Here is a 17,355-nt window from a genome sequence, read left to right on the forward strand (position 1 = left end):
TGAGTGTTTGTGTAACTAATTCCGGTTTGTGTTTTATATTTTCTTTCCAAAAACGTCAATCCCTTATAAATAATATCAACATAATATTCACATTGCATTCAAAGTTCATTTTATTGTACATAATTTGGAATTAAAATGTCCATACTTTTTAGCACTTTTTCACTTTACTAAACATGTTTACTATATAACAGGCAAACCTACTTTATGCCAACTTGAAGGTTTGTTTCTCAACTAAAAAATATGATTGAAAATATACCGGATTTGCAAACTTAAACCGGATTCTGTTAAAGAATATCTTTACAAGAGTTCCAATTGCATTGCGTCATTATCACGTTTGCAGAAAGCTCGCTTGGATTAAGTTTTGCGAGGTCAAGTTGGCCATACCGGCGAAAACAAGCCACGAGAAGATCGAATATATATGAGTTGTACAAACTTCCGGATCAAATTTTAAGATTAAGAAAATATGGCCAATAGAGGACACGATTTGAAATGTATGGCTTCGTTGTTTTACTGAATGCGACGTTGTTTACTAACGAGAAAAAATAATGTTTTTGTACCCGGTTTCATGCTGCAAAAATAGGGTCATAGGTCGGATATTTATTAGGAGGCAAATTGTTTCTTTGGATTTTTTGTTAACAAAAACTACAAATTATATGTTTCAGAACACCTTTACGATGAGTATAAGCATCACTAGGCCAAAAATTAGGGTAGGTTAAGAAACCGGAAACATGCATATTTTACGATTTAGCTGTACTGTTCAGCACCAAACATTATTCCTAGATTTCTAGCTGTACTGTTCAGCACCAAACATTATTCCTAGATTTCATGACGGTTGTAACAAATCATCCCATAGCGGTAAAGAGTTTTGGTGTTTTGGACAAGTGACCAAGTTGACCCGACATGTCAACTCCTTAAGATTCGATCTGTAGTTGTTACAAATACATATTAGGACCAAGTTCCATGACGAATCGTATAAAATGCAGCTATAAGAATGTTAACAAGTCACCTGTTGACGAGGACAAAGACCGTTTCAATCATTTTCCTGCATGGACTTGGTAAGCATTATATTATCATTCAAACCAAATGTCATGATGATTGGTAAGAAAATATGACCCCAAGATAAAGCGTGTTTTGACACTTCTTTTTCTAGATAGGAGTCAAATTATCGAATTTCACTTTGCAGCTGTGAAAAAGCATGAACCGCCTGTCGTCAATGGTGATAACCCTTCTTAAAAAATACCAAAATGCCTCGTTCCTGAATTAGTGGTATTCTGTATGTTTTCTGTAAATGATAAAGAAGTGGCACTTATTTTCATTTCCATGCATATCAATAATATTTCGTTATATAGATAAATGTCCTCGTGCCTTTAATGGTTTATATGTGTTATTGACTCACGATGCTATTCAAAGCCACATGATTACATACAAATGGCATATTACTATAAATATGCGTTATAAATTCAGCTTTATAAAAATGAGCGATAACGAAGTCAAATTTATTTTGGTTTATTTATACCTTTCGATGTTTAATGAGGAATTTCAAACAAGGCAAATCTGTGCTTTTTCTGTTCAGGTGTTCCGGGATTTCCTAACAATACCATCGCCGCATGTCGAACATAGGCATGTATACAAAACAGCAGTTGAAATTTACCGAGGCCAATAATATGTAAACGCATTGTTCGATCAATTGAGAAGAGGGTATACATTATTTCTTATGGCCTTTTACTATAATAAATGAAGTTCATAATAAATATAAAAAATCATGGCCTCGTCGTCTAATATAATCCCTTACATGTTGTGCTTCTACAGATTAAGAGAGATTTTTCAAACAAACTTGACTCATATTATCGGCATGAATTGTTTTAGTGTCTGATATGGCTGAAAGTAGGCTATGAAAGTCGCATCGAAAAAGTATGTTCCTTTTTTTTCTTGAGTGCACTACTTCAACAATATAAGAGGGATGGTTCTGAGACAAGTATAGAACACTTACTCATAAAGTGTAATACACTCAAAAGAATTGAGGAAATTAATTAATTAAAATTATTATAAACCTATTCAATTGTTGGATTTAAAGGTTCGTAATTGGCCTCTTATTAACTATATATCTGAGTTTATTAAACTTCAAAGAATTGTACATGAAAACGGGAAGGTGGTCAGCGTCAAAAGGTTGTTCTGTCACCACAATGGTCAGTCACAGTTGGTCAATGATCATCATTTTGAATCTTATAACAATACTTCGTGTCCCAGCCCACGACCAGCTGACTCTAACTGGGATTTCAATCAAACTTTAATGATATTAAAACACCAATGACACGTGTGTCGCGCGTAAAAAGAACAACACCTTAACATACATTAACACACCTTAACAAACCAACGCTTGCAAGATATTGTACCTCAACACAAAATACAAATAGAGAACTTAGAAATTTGATTTCCGTTGCAGTATTGATTAGAAATTTGATCGACATATTGTAAAATTCTAATTGAATTATTGATTAGAAGTTTGGGAACAAGATATTGAATTCGGACGTTAAATCACTGTTATATGTCACATGTCACACTCGTACATAACTGCACAGTATATTGACATTTATGGTAATGATCAGATGAAATTAAATTTAAATTTATATCAACCTCATATTCTAATAATTCAAGAAACATGGGCTACAGAATATGATCCACCAAATCATAATAACATAGAAGGTTTCCAAAACTCTCCTATGTTGAGACATGTTCTCAAATATAGCTCACCAAACAGTGAATCTATATAGAAATTGAAATTTTCATTTTAAAAGTGTTTTATAATCAGAATCAACATTCTGTTTTGTAGATACAAATTTTTTTCATTAATAGTCAGTGACGTCGGCTTGTAAAACGTTTAACCATTTGCAAATGCAAAACATAGGTTAAAGGTATCCACATGAGACTAAGTATGAATGTTGCAGCGAAACAAAACACATAATATACTTCAATAGAGTTATAATCAGTTTTGTCTCTTTTTGATAAAAAGAAAGATAAAGGCTTCTTCTTTTTCCTAACTCATAAAAGAAATTAATTGGCTATAATTACTGCTTGTCCATATATTCAAAACCTGGTGTCGTGGCATTGCGGTGCTTCTAAATTAACTTGTAATATATATGAATAGCTTATTTAATGTCCCTGTGCCAAGGTGTAGACTTAGTTTATACCTTTTGTTTTGCATAAAGTAACTAATTATCATTTATACGTGATACGATCTAAAACATGCTTCACAAATAGACTGAAATCAATTATTGCCCATTCATTATCAATACGCCGATCTAATAACTTTACCTGCAAGTTCTTAATTAGCCAATAGATTGCTGAAACATAAACAATAATTACTTGTCTTACAGCGTAATTGAGTATAGGCACATTTATATCAAACTAAAACTTAAAACATGTGAGCAAGGTTATGGACTTACTTATGTAATGACTTCAGCTTAGTTTAGCGGTGTGATAAAACATATAAGCCTTGTTATTTTAACTATATACATTTGTTTTATCGGTGAGAGAGAACATGTCAAAAAGGATTACTTGCGTTATAATTATCTGTATATTTGTTGCCATGTTTATCAGCCTTTTTTACAGAGAGAGTAAGTATTAGATTGTTTCTGAGGTTTTAACTCATCTCTATAATTTTGTTTGTGCTTTCAAATCGAAATAATCTTAATTTAATCTTAGTATCATTTATCTTAAGTAGTTATACAGTAGTTACCTGTATTGGGGTTTGTATTTGCGTAACATACTATCAGTTTTACATTTTACAAAATCTGAATTAACTAATGAAATCCCCTTTTTTAGGCAATATGACGAGCAGAAATATTCTTAAACTGAAAGCAAAGCATCGACCACTCCGAACAAATAGCATGGCATCAGCACGCAACCCAGTGTCCTTTGAACATAAAACATATATTACGGAGAGGACTGGTCAACCTGACATTAAGGTTACACACCGAGTGTTAAGTCAAAAGAACATAATATTGGTGGTGGCTTACATGAGATCGGGATCAACCATGACAGCATCGTTTTTGGAGGCAAACCCGGGAACGTTTTACAGATTTGAACCACTGAGGGGCGTGTATAACAAGTTTAAGGAGACGAAGGCGAATAAAACAACGCAGCTTAAATACAGCAAAGGATCGAGGTAGTTAACATTACCTCGTGTTCCCTCTCTCTCCTTTATACAATTCTCCCTACTTGACGACCTCCTCCTGATTTTTTTTTTAAATTAAATTTATACTGATGGCCAGATTTAGTTGCTAGTTTCAGAAGTAGAGAAATAATCATAAGTATTAGTCAAAACCATTTTGAAGATGTACAATAATCCGTTTGTTTTTTTTTAATTTCAGGACATTTATGAAAACGGAGATGGCAAACGTTATGATGAAAGAACTACAGGCTTGGTTAACCTGTAATCTGACTTCATTGAGTATGGAAACTATTTTGGATAGAGGATATACCTTACATGAAAGAGATAGTTGCACAAAAGATAAGAGAACATATCGGAACAAAACCAGTATACAGTCAAGACAAGACCAAATTAAACAATGTGTTCGAAACCTTGTAAAAGATTGTGTTAAATCACCGTCAAAAGTGTTGAAATTTATCCGGCTTTTCGTACAAGATGCTGCTTATTTTCTTCCAAGTTTTCCTAACATGAAAATAATTCACTTAGTTAGAGACCCAAGGGGAATAATTAGTTCACGAGATAGAGTTGGATTCCATTACACAAAAAAATGGAAGCATAGCAAATTTGTGCAAGGATATTCAATCGAATTTATTTTGGACAAAGAAAGTGTTCCAACAGTATAATAATAGAATTAAAATAGTTCACTACGAAGATATTGCAGAAAACCCATATCAACTTGTACAAGAAATATATTCCTTTGTTGGTTATAACTACAGTAAAGACACAGAACATTTTGTAACATCCGTCACAGATTCGGCCAAAAGCTCGTGTCCGTTTTGCATAAAACGAAAGAACTCAACAGAGACGGCTTCTGTGTGGAGACTCACTATCCCGGAGGATTTAGCAGAAACTATTTATCATCATTGCAAAGACTCAATGGATGTTCTTGGTTATCTACCGCTTGAAAATAAAACTCAGCTCAGAAACACAAATAGTGCATCAAGGATTAAGCAGAATACATCGAAACGAATTCTTCAAGGGGAGTTGACGATGCCGCCGCATGAACTAAGATGGTTGCACCAGACTCTCTAGGAATATTCCGCTTGGGAAAGCATAAGCAACTAAGATTGTGCTGAAATTTAAAATTATAAACGAAGTGTTTTGACCTGCCTGTATATTAAGCTGACCATTAGGCTGAATGGAATCACCGAGGCATGTCTGGGGATAAGGATAAGATCAATATTGATCGAATGTTATTGAATGTCTATGTATGCGTAGGAATGTGGGTCACTTAATATTATAAATGTAACAAAGAGTGCATTTAACTCTCGTCTTAATTAAAAATACATGCACGTATATAAAACATTCTGGTAAATCAATATGTTATGTAAGGGGTTTGACAAGAGTTCGCTGCACTTCTTTCCACATTGTGTATTGAATTGTAAGTTTGCGATTTAGTTTTTGATACGCGATTTATTTTGAATATCATAATGTTAATATTGTGCTTGAAAAAAAATTCAAATGACAATCTAATTGTGAATGTAAAGATGTTAAATTTTAGCCTGTTTCCAGTGTACCGACATTTCTTTTTTAAATTTTTAAGCGTCATCTCACACCGATTCTCAGTATAACAAATTGACGTGTACATTGATGTGAAACTCAACATTACCATAGATTGTGTGTAACTTCATTCTTTTAAAACTAATTAAATATCAAATAACCCGTTTGTTCATCAGCTTACAAACTTTTTATCACAAGTGAGTTCATATGTTCTTCGTCCACAAGTTCATTTCCAGCAAAAAATCGACACTATCTACTGGAAATTTCAAGTGTCTATTTTAGACTCACGTGAGGGAAGCATTAAGTATATCACCCGACGAAAAGCAATATGTTAGGGTAGCAGCAGGTATCGTCAAATGTCATGTTTATGAGAATTTAACATGGGCAAGTCACATGAGGTATAATAATATTAAATGCCCTTCGTACATTCCCTTTTCAAATAATGGCATAGAAAGTTTCAAAGTCAGCACTGGTGTTTAAAAAAACAAAAACGAACACAATTTATTGTTAAACATGTACATGTTATTCCGTTAACCTTTAAGGCGTTTTGTTAGCCGTTTTTCGCCTAAAGATAACGCCAATATAAAATTGCACCTATTATATTTCAAATACTATGAATATATTGATTTCAATGCATGTAAAACAGTCCATATACACAAAAAAGATACAGAACACAATGTGTTTTAAATAGCAGTAAAGCCATGGATTTGAACGCCAGTTCATATATAGCATGCTTCTTCTGAGAGAATTATAAATATTTGTATTAACATTGCTAATACTCTAACAAATGTTAAAACATGTATTGCATTTTTGTTGATGATAAAAATGGCATATGACAAAATCGATAGAATTAAGCTTTGGACAATGCTCATACAATAAACAACACTTAGGTTTTTCTCCTATTGTTTACGGATGACGCAGCTTTGTTTTCGCATAACCCAAACTCTTTACAATGCATGTTAAATGATCTCCACGGATATTGCAACAACTGACTTTTAAACATAAATGCTTATTAAACGAATGCTATAATTTTTGAAAAAGGCCATCACACAACCTACCAAATTTACCTTAACAGCGCCGAAATATAAATAGTTACTTCCTTTTAATATATTGGGACACATTTATATAAGACCAATAAATGGAATAGAACACAAAAGCAATAAGCACAGCACGCTTCTTATTCTATGCACAATTCGTTTATTGTGTTCAATCAGCTTCACCTACCTAAAAGTAATAAATATTTGACAACCTAATGACACCAATACTATTTGTCAGAAGTATGGTGTTTTCACGATGCGAAAATGCCAAAATGATACATAATAAATTTTGCAGAAAATTAGTATGTGTTCAACAAAAAACAAATTGCCTGAATACTTAAGCGAAGTAAATATATCATTTACCAATAACAAAAACTACTCATTGCGGTCTTCCGCCGATAACGATTTAAGTTCCCTCTGTTATAAGACTTACTATGGTAAAAAGTAATTTACTTATTTTGCTAAATCTGTATGGAATTAAATACCGCTTTTATTCGCGAATCAACATCTTTATTTGCATTTAAAACACAATAAAAAAAAACACCTTATGACAAAACAATGACATCAGTGAATGACTGTCTGTTAAATTTGTTTGTTTGTTTAAAAGCGATTTATTCTTGTCTTTTATAATTTTGAACATTTTTGTACCGAGTATATGTTGTGTTTGAATGTCGTCGTGTTTGTTATTGTTTGAATGTGAATTGTATACTAATACGTTTCTAGAATCCATTGAAGACCACATTGTAAAGAAGATACTTATGTAACTTAATGTGTTATCTTCATGAAATAAAGTTATTATTATTATAATTATTGTATATTGGAAATTAGGAGCGGTCCTAATGAAAATAAATAGAACGATTATAATAATCAGATAAAACAAATAACTCTCCGAATGATAGCCTGATCAAACTAGTTTATAATATGCTACGCGATGACATTAACAATATTAATGTGTATAACGGTAATAACTAGGCTTATCATATACCAAACTTATTTTATCATCGTGGAATGACTAACATTTGGCTAAATCCAGAAACGTTATTGATATAATAACAATAAGGCAAAGAATAATCTTCATTATAAAAAGACATGGTATGGACAAATAAACAATCTACCTAAACTTTACTCATATTCATTATTTAAACATGATTTTGACCAGGAAACGTATCTAAGTGATATCACTGAAAATAAATTTAGAATTGCTTTATCCAAACTAAGAACTTCATCACACGACATACAAATAGAAATAGGCAGATATACTAATACTCGTCGACACGAAATACTACGCAATTATTGTAATATAAGAATTATTGAGGATGAAAACCATTTCCTCCTAGACACATAGTATTACGAAAAAATATCTAAGCAATGTTTTTGCTGCAGATAGTCAACAATAACAAAACTAGAAAACATTCTAAAATTAAAATTATTAAATCGTCAAAATTACTTCTAAATTTGTCAAAGTTTGTATTTTAACTTTCCATTTTGCAACAACAATAAAAATCAAATGTTTACTTTTGTTTCGTGCTAAAGTTTTTGTTCTTGTGTACTTGTACCAATGTATTTCATTGTATGTTATTTTTTGTACGACTATGATGTTGTCACAACATTAATGCTAATACAACTTATGTAATATTATGTTATGTTATTTTATGTTATGTTAAAGGTTAAAGTCGTCAATTTATTTCGTCACCGTTTATGTATTGCATTGTGAGAAGGGGAGGTAATCGGGTACGACGGAAGCCATTTTACACGAGCTCGTAAATTGTCAAATTAATTGAAATTATTACCACAGATACATTAAATATGGCTACAGGTTATAACAGCCAACCTACAACTTCATACACTGGACGATTTGCACCCTTACAAGACGATTTTCAGGAAGCAAAAGGACGAAAACGTGCACGACGTTTCACCAGTACCCCACCCACAGACACTCAACATGGATCTCAGCAAGGTACTGATAAATACTACAAGGCATGGCTTCCACTTAGTGACTTTAATAAACTTGATAATGATGACAAACTCTCATCGATATATGATGTATTATCTTCACACCTAGAACCACTCAAAATACGTGTTGATACTATTGAGGCCCGTGCGTTTCTAGAATCGGCACGTCAAGATGTCACAGATAAACGTTTACGTGCGCTAGAATACAGGCCTATTGACATCGATGTGAAACTTAGATCATGCAATCTATTGTTTTCTTGGTTGGAGGAGCGTGAACATGAAGACACAACGGAAGTTGTACGTTCCGTGCTATTCTACAAGCACCGATTGGCCTCCGACTCATTCTCCATACTTTACGCGACGCGAATAGGTAGACGTCGATTTATTCGTGGTAAGGTCATCCACAGGTACATCCTGGTCACCTTCACAGACCGCTTCCAAGTAGGCCATATTCTGAAAAATGCAAACAAGCTTAGAAATTCGAATATCAGTATAAATAGAGATTACCCTGTCGAAATATCAAACGCAAGGCGCGAGTTATGGCCTGAATATATGAAGGCAAAAAAAATCTTGGGCAAGACCGTGTTAAACTCCGATACCCAGCGGCATTAGAAATCGACAAAATGGTGGCAGAAGACAAATTTCCTGACTGGCATATTATTATCAACAGGCCAAGAGACAGTGATATTCCCCATGCTGTTGAATCTACTGTTCAAATAAACACTATCTTCATGACCGTTCAAGCAAACACAAACCTTAAAACAAATCCAAACGTTCAGGAGCCGAGGCCCCCACACCGCCTACTGCCTGATATGGAGACAGAAAACTCGCAGCCGTCCGACACAGATGACTCTAACTCCGAATGAAGCTACGCCTCGGTTATGGCTAATCGTCAAGCATTGGCCCAGCAAGCGCAGATTCCACAAACAAAAACCTGCACTCGATGGAAGCCGCGCCCAGGCTGCACGTCACGTCCCACTCCGGAAAGCGGGGCAAGAAGTGTTGACAAAAGTGCTCCACCGTCGTTTACCAACGCCCACGCTGCCCCGCCGGTGACCGACGCCCGTGCGACCCCACCGGCGACGAATGCCTTTGCGGCCCAGCCTGTGACCGAAGCCCCTGCGGCCCCGCTTGTCGACAACGCCCCTGCGACAAATGCCCTAGTGGGTCGAGTAACACGTCAAAGGCCTAGGACTGGCCGGGGAGGGTCCCTGTGTCAGACAACAAGTGTTCCCTTGACAACCTGAAATTTGGGACAGTGAATGTTTGTGGTCTTAAGCAAAGAATGCAATACCAAGAATTTACAAAACTTATCAATGAATTTGATCTTTTTTTTGTAACAGAAACTAAGTTAGATATGTATGACATTATTTTGTTTAATTTTTTTATACTTTTTTGTCAAAACCCAGAATGCAAAAAAACTAAGCGCAAGTCTGGTGGAATAGGTGTATTCATTAAATCGTCTTTTAAGAATTTTATTAGACTTGTAGAAAGTGATTGTGAAAATGTATTATGAATGGAAATTTCTAATGACATCTTAAATCTATCAAACCCCTTGTTGGTAGTAACTATGTATGTACCTCTTGATAATTCCAAATATTACAACAATGACATTTACTCTTCACTCGAACAAGAAATCATCACTATGGTAGCCAAATCGCCAAACATGTTACCTACAGGTGATACTAATGCCCATACCTCTAATTTACCCGATTTTATCAAGGCAGACTATTTTGACTTTGATGAGGAATTATTTAAGTATATGAGTGCAGCTGAAATCCTCGAAACTCTTAAAATTCAAATTAACAGACACACCACAGATAACAGAGTTAATATAGCTGGTCAGAGATTATTAGACATCTGTAAAAACAATGATCTTTTAATTTGTAACGGAAGACTCGGTAATGATAAACACATTAGCAAAAGTACATTTAGACAAAATTCAGTCATTGACTATGATATTATATCCACTTCGCTCATCGAAAGAGTTGATTTCTTTGATATAAACGAACTGAACTGCCTGTTTTCGGATGGCCATAACCTACTTAGATAAACTTTAAATATCAAATGCAAAATAACCGACAAACAACTAAACGAAAACCCAGATGACAGTAAAATAACAAATCCGAAATGGAAGGACACAAAATCAATGAATTCAGTCAAAACATAAACGCCCAGAAAATAAAATATACAATGAGCTTTTTATCAAATATTGATGTAACTAATGCAGAAAACCTCATTAACCTCGCAACCAACAACTGTGAAATATTTAACGAGTTTGCACACAAAACTTTTAATTAAAGAGCGTAAGATATGTGATGCTGCTTTTGCTCGAAACCCGTCTTTAACTACACATATAGAAATACACATATTGAAACACATATAGAAATACACATATAGAAATACACACGGGAGAGAAGCCGTACAAGTGTGAGATATGTGATGCTGCGTTTGTTCGGAAACCGTCTTTAAATACACATATAGAAATACACACGGGAGAGAAGCCGTAAAAGTGTGAGATATGTGATGCTGCTTTTGCTCGCAAACACTCTTAACATGAACATATACGAATACATACAGGAGAAAAGCCGTACAAGTGTGAGATATGTGGTGCTGCTTTCTCTCAGAAACACGCTTTACAAGAACATATGCGAGTACACACGGGAGAGAAGCAGTACCATTGTGAGATATGTGATGCTGCTTTTGCTCGGAAACCGTCTTTAAATACACATATAGAAATACACACGGGAGAGAAGCCGTATAAGTGTGAGATATGTGATGCTGCTTTTCCTCGGAAACCGTCTTTAAATACACATATAGAAATACACATATTGAAATACACATATAGAAATAAACATATAGAAATACACACGGGAGAGAAGCCGTACAAGTGTGAGATATGTGATGCTGCGTTTGTTCGGAAACCGTCTTTAAATACACATATAGAAATACACACGGGAGAGAAGCCGTAAAAGTGTGAGATATGTGATGCTGCTTTTGCTCGGAAACCGTCTTTAAATACACATATAGAAATACACACGGGAGAGAAGCCGTAAAAGTGTGAGATATGTGATGCTGCTTTTGCTCGGAAACCGTCTTTAAATACACATATAGAAATACACACGGGAGAGAAGCCGTATAAGTGTGAAATATGTGATGCGGCTTTTGCTCGGAAACCGTCTTTAAATACACATATAGAAATACACATATTGAAATACACATATAGAAATACACATATAGATATACACACGGGAGAGAAGCCTTATGAGTGTGAGATATGTGATGCTGTTTTTTTTCGGAAAAGTGCTTTACAATCACATTACAGAACAAATACAGGAGAGAAGCCATTCAACTGTGAGATATTTGATGCTGCTTTCTCTCATAAAAATTCTTTACAGATGCATATAAGAATACATACAGGAGAAAACCATACAAGTGTACGATATGTGATACTGCAATTTTTGTTAAAGTTTATTACTGAAACATATACGAATACACACATGAGAGAAGTCTTACAGACGCAACATACGAGATGCTGCTTTTTCTAATAAATATTCTTTACAGAGACATATGAGAATACATACAGGAGGACAGCCATACAAGTGTACGATATGTAATGCTACTTTCTCTCATAAAAGTTCTTTACAGATACATATCAGAAAACACACTGTAGAGAAGCCATAGACGTGTTTGTTTTGTAGGGATGCATTCTCCTATAATGGTTATTTAGTCTAGGGATGCAAACAAACATTCGAATATTCGATCAAACGTTTGGTATTCGAATGTTAAAATCGGTATTCGAATATTCGCTTATTTTTTCAAAAATAAAAATAAAATAAACCTTGAGTCTGCAGCGGTGTTGTTGTGTTTAAAATGATATTGTCTTGTTTTTACAACAATATTTATGTGAAAAACTACAAAAAAAACTCAGTAGCCATAATCCCCGTTTAATGGCACAGAGTAAACGCCAAAGACATACAACACGAAAAAATCACAAACAAGAAACATGGAACAACAGCAAAAAACTCCCATACAACACAGTGCATATATACTTTATAAAAAACTAAGATAAACGCCATATGTTTGTGAGATTCTTTCAGAAAACCTCTTTACAAACACGTTTACGAATATTTCTAGCACACCGGATAGGCATTTCAGGAGAATTCAGCCGTGCTGGAAAACTCCATCAGGCATCCCCCCATTTGAAAAACAAAACAAATTAAATAACCCTTAAAAAACGTAATGTCGAAGTAACTTATTGACGTATGCAGTGAATACAAATTACTGCGCGTCATGACGTAAGTAAACTTCATCGCACGTGCTTTTTGGTGATATGTACAAAAATGCGCCTTTTTATATATTTTCTTCACAAAATATGTTATTTAATGTATGCTAGAAAAAATATCTATCATGTGTGTCCGTTTCGGATAGAAATATCCGACCCTCGGGCACGCTGAGTTGCCAGTAACTCGTCAAGCCGCGTTACGTGGCAACGCAAGTGCCCTCGGGTCGGATTTTTCCATCCGGAACGGAAACACATGACAGATATTGTTAGTCAAGGTGGAAAGACGTACTAGTGTGAATCATATTTTGCTGCATGTTTTAGAAAGAGTAATTTACAAATGCTTGTAAAAGCACACACGTGCTTAACGCCGTATTTTCGTGACACGCAATCTCACGGGGTTCGGAATACAGTCGAAACTCGTTGGCTCGATATCTCATGGCTCGATATCCTCGTTGGCTCGAACAAAATGAAAAGGACCGATTTGTATTTACTCTTTGTTCATATGAATTTCGATCGGATGGCTCGATATCTTGAGGGTCGATATTTCTCCACGCTCGAAGTCGTTTTCGCGGTCCCAAACAAGAATTTCACACTTTGATTTGTTTGCTTCGGTCGACGTCATTTTCGCGGGTTCAGTAAAGAATCTCACACCTTGATTTGTTTGATTGGCTTCATTTAGCACAAGGCGCTAATCGATTAAAATTGCTTGACTGATATTATAATTATTATCGAATTTTAATGGTTTTATAGTTTGAATAAAGATGCCATCACTTTAAGTTCTGTCTCTAATTGTTATCCATCCCTAAATTAATATGCATTTTGATATAACTTTTAAGCTATGTTTGTGTTACCCACTGTTTACAATTGCTTGTTTTCGCATAAATGTATTTTTATTTTAAATAAAAAAATATAATGATATTTTCTAATAATCGAATAAGTCATATTACGAAATTTAGGGTCCGTAACTATGCCCAGTAAATACTCTTCCTTCTCATGCGGAGATGGCGTAGCGTAACGAGGTAAATAAGAACAAATGAAAAAATAACATTCTGTAAGCAATCCCACTTGGCTCGATATTCTCGAGGCTCGAAGTACTTTGGCCGGTCCCTAGAATAACGAGCCATCGAGATTCGACTGTATTTTTTTTTTTGGAAAAAAGTTGAATGACGAGTTTTTGTCATTTAGGCATGTTGATGTTGTCAGTTGTGCAAATTCAAAGAATACCTTGTAAGTGTCTAATTCACAAATAACTGATTCAGATGTAAAAATAAAAACAATCGAAATTTCTCTAAAACAGTATGATATTTCCTTTCATATAAGTAAAAGTTTATGCTGTGCTCTTATGCTTTGTGTTTTGTTCATTTAAAATAACTGATTGTTTTAGCGAAATTTCAGTAAATACTTGATTACTTTATGTATGTTTTTAAACCACAGGGGCCTTGATTTTACCAGCAAGTATTCGTCTTGTGTGTGTCGTAGTTATCCACTCGTTGAGTTTCGGTCATTGTCTACTGATGGTATAAAAATACGGCTCGGGCCTCTAGGGTTTTAGCAAGAGTTTTAATTTATCTTCGAAAGAAATGGATTACAATTGAACTAACTGTATATATTCGATAGTTTATGTAAGCAGACATATATAACACCGAACTGGCAAAGGTTACGTAAACGAAGATGTTTTCAATATGCTAATGTAATAAGATTGTTAACTAGTGTTTACTTTATACCCTTAACATTTTGCACATTTGTACACAACTGAAGTTACAATAACGTGCACCTAAGTATCAAAGGTCACGTTCATTAAGTTTAACTCATTTTAATGCAAACCATGCAATGTTTGTTTGTCCGTATAAAGCTCGCAGCGGACTCTTTGATGAATGCACAAAGTAAAGCTCCCGGTCAGGCCGTGTTCCTTAGAAAGGTCCATCTATAAATGCACACGGTGAAGCACCCGGACGGGCCGTGTTCCTTAGGGAGGCTCGTCTATGAATGCAAACGGTGAAGTTCCCAGACGGGCCTTTCTCCCTAGGAGTGCTCGTCTATGAATGCACTCAGTGAAGCTCCCGGACGGGCCGTTTTCCTTAGGAAGGCACACGGTGAAGTTCCCAGACGGGCCTTTCTCCTTAGGAAGGCTCATCTATAAATGCACACGGTAAAGCATCCGGACGGGCCGTGTTCCTTAGGAAGGCTCATCTATACATGCACACGGTGAAGCACCCGGACGGGCCGTGTTCCTTAGGAAGACTCATCTATGAATGTCCACGGTCAACCTCCCGGACGGACCGTGTTCCTCTCAGAAAACTCGTATATAAATGCACGAGGGGAACCATTCGGACGGGCCGTGCTCCTTCAGAAGGCTCGTCTTTTACAGGAATGCACACGGTGAAGCTCCTGTTCGGAAGGACGTGCTGACTTTTTCTTCCGCTTAAAATACTTTTTGTCAAACCATTTCCCCTTATATGTATAAATGATGACCATGTACGATGCTAATAAACTGTCTGTTTTGTTCTCCTCCATTCTCTTTCAAGCCCTTTCCATGCCGTTCCTCTATAGCACGCTTCAAGATGTATACCATCTTAACGCCCCTGACCTTTTAGAATACCATTACTACAAACAAATAAATTATTGATATCTTCACATACCAAAAGCTATACATCCATGAAGCTTGTGTGAACTGCTGTATAAAATAACCATTAAAATATTCATATTGACGTAACTTGACTTCACATATCATCAAGCATGTAAATGGTATTGTCCAACAATGCAACGATGCAACATCTTCATATTCAATATTCACGAGCATTAAAACGTACACAAATACAGCTTATACCTATGCAAAGTCAAATATCATTCACGATCATTATACCGTTTATATCAGACCTTGCATTTTTATACACTGAAAATACTTTGCAGCATGTAAAATGTTTGATCAAATATATCAATAAAACTGAATGCTCTTTTAGGGAAATTAGAACAATGCAATTACATATTAGTTTTTACTTATCCCATTCTTGTTTAATCTAAAGTTCAATTAATGTTTTACATTCGGAAGCATGAAGAAGAAATTTTATTCAAGGAAATATAACACACAATATACATTTAAAGTAGGCCAACATGACCCGTGATCAAATTCATCGAATTCAATAGCTTACGTATACAAATTCAAAATTCATGTATTTTTCATTTTGATGTGCACATTGAAACTGACTCACTACTCGTTAAATAATAATAAGCGTTTTGATATTGGGTCACACTATACCTAATGGTAAGATATTGGGTCACACTATACCTAATGGTAAGATATTGGTCACACTTTACCTAATGGTAAGATATTGAGTCACACTATACCTAATGGTAAGATATTGGGTCACACTATACCTAATGGTAACCTTCATCCTAAGGGTGTTAAGCGGAATTTCCCATATTGCTATGGTTGAACACATATAAAAGTATGATAGTACTCATCAAGTTATTGTAGCTATATTACACTAGCTCCAATATGTCTGTGAAGTTAGCCTATGTACGCGATGTAGCAAATGTAGCCTGTGTAGTAAACAGGCTGCAACGTGCAGCCTATGTAGACGATTTAGCCTGTGTAGTAAACAACATGCAACGTGCAGCCTATGTAGCCGATGTTGCCTGTCATGACAGGTGCACGTGAAACAATCATGGGTGTCGCGTATGGGCTTGGGCGCATTAAGCACATGAAGATTGCCTTATGCATCGCTAAATATATTGCTATGGGTCATTTTCGAGGCATTGACACGTGCACGTGAAACAATCATGGGTATCGCCACTATGCCAGGGTGGTAGGCATTTGGCAACACTTCAACCTCACATAGGCCACTGTGCTGGGAAAACTCTGGTTTGGGCGCATTAAGCACGTGAACATTGCCTTATGCATCGCTAAATAGGCTGCTATGGGTCATGTTCGGGGCATTGACACGTGGACGTGAAACAATCATGGATATCGCCACTATGCCAGGGTGGTAGGCATTTGGCAATACTTCAACCTCACATAGGCCACTGTAAACCTTGTATAAAGCTTCAATATTAAACATTCAGTGGTTACTGAGATATTAACTTTATTTTAGTTGTACGAAAATGTTAACCAGCAATTCTATGTCCAAATATATAGGGCCATAATTTGTATTGCATGCAAGATAGAGTTATCTATTTTGCCTATTTAAGTTGGTGTGATGGTTTGGAAGCCTTGTAAAAAGGGTTAATATTATACATCAAGTACTTGCTAAGATAAAATGCCACCAGTACTTGCACGGGAAACCTTAAGCAAGACGTGAAGTCGACGCCGGCGCCAGAGTGAGTATTTTAGCCCTCCTTATTCTTCGATTAGTCAAGCTTAAAAACATAAA

The 17,355-nt window shown here is 35.5% G+C and overlaps 1 protein-coding gene across 1 annotated transcript; it reads left to right on the plus strand.

Moving 5' to 3' along the window:
• Positions 1–3,342: 3,342 nt before the first annotated feature.
• Positions 3,343–6,562, plus strand: LOC128239354 (uncharacterized). The gene is made up of 3 exons (XM_052955975.1): positions 3,343–3,614; positions 3,823–4,165; positions 4,371–6,562. The coding sequence occupies exons 1-3, from the start codon at positions 3,539–3,541 to the stop codon at positions 4,831–4,833; spliced, it is 882 nt and encodes a 293-aa protein (XP_052811935.1). The 5' UTR covers positions 3,343–3,538; the 3' UTR covers positions 4,834–6,562.
• Positions 6,563–17,355: the final 10,793 nt, after the last annotated feature.

This window comes from Mya arenaria, chromosome 6 (genome assembly GCF_026914265.1).
Source record: "Mya arenaria isolate MELC-2E11 chromosome 6, ASM2691426v1".
NCBI lineage: Eukaryota > Metazoa > Mollusca > Bivalvia > Myida > Myidae > Mya > Mya arenaria.

Excerpts from the sequence above, each read along its gene's own strand:
- LOC128239354 (XM_052955975.1), top strand. The coding sequence starts at position 3,539 with ATGTCAAAAAGGATTACTTGCGTTATAATTATCTGTATATTTGTTGCC. Across the intron at positions 3,615-3,822 it reads CAGCCTTTTTTACAGAGAGA|GCAATATGACGAGCAGAAAT; the intron begins GTAAGTATTAGA and ends CCCCTTTTTTAG. Across the intron at positions 4,166-4,370 it reads AAATACAGCAAAGGATCGAG|GACATTTATGAAAACGGAGA; the intron begins GTAGTTAACATT and ends TTTTAATTTCAG.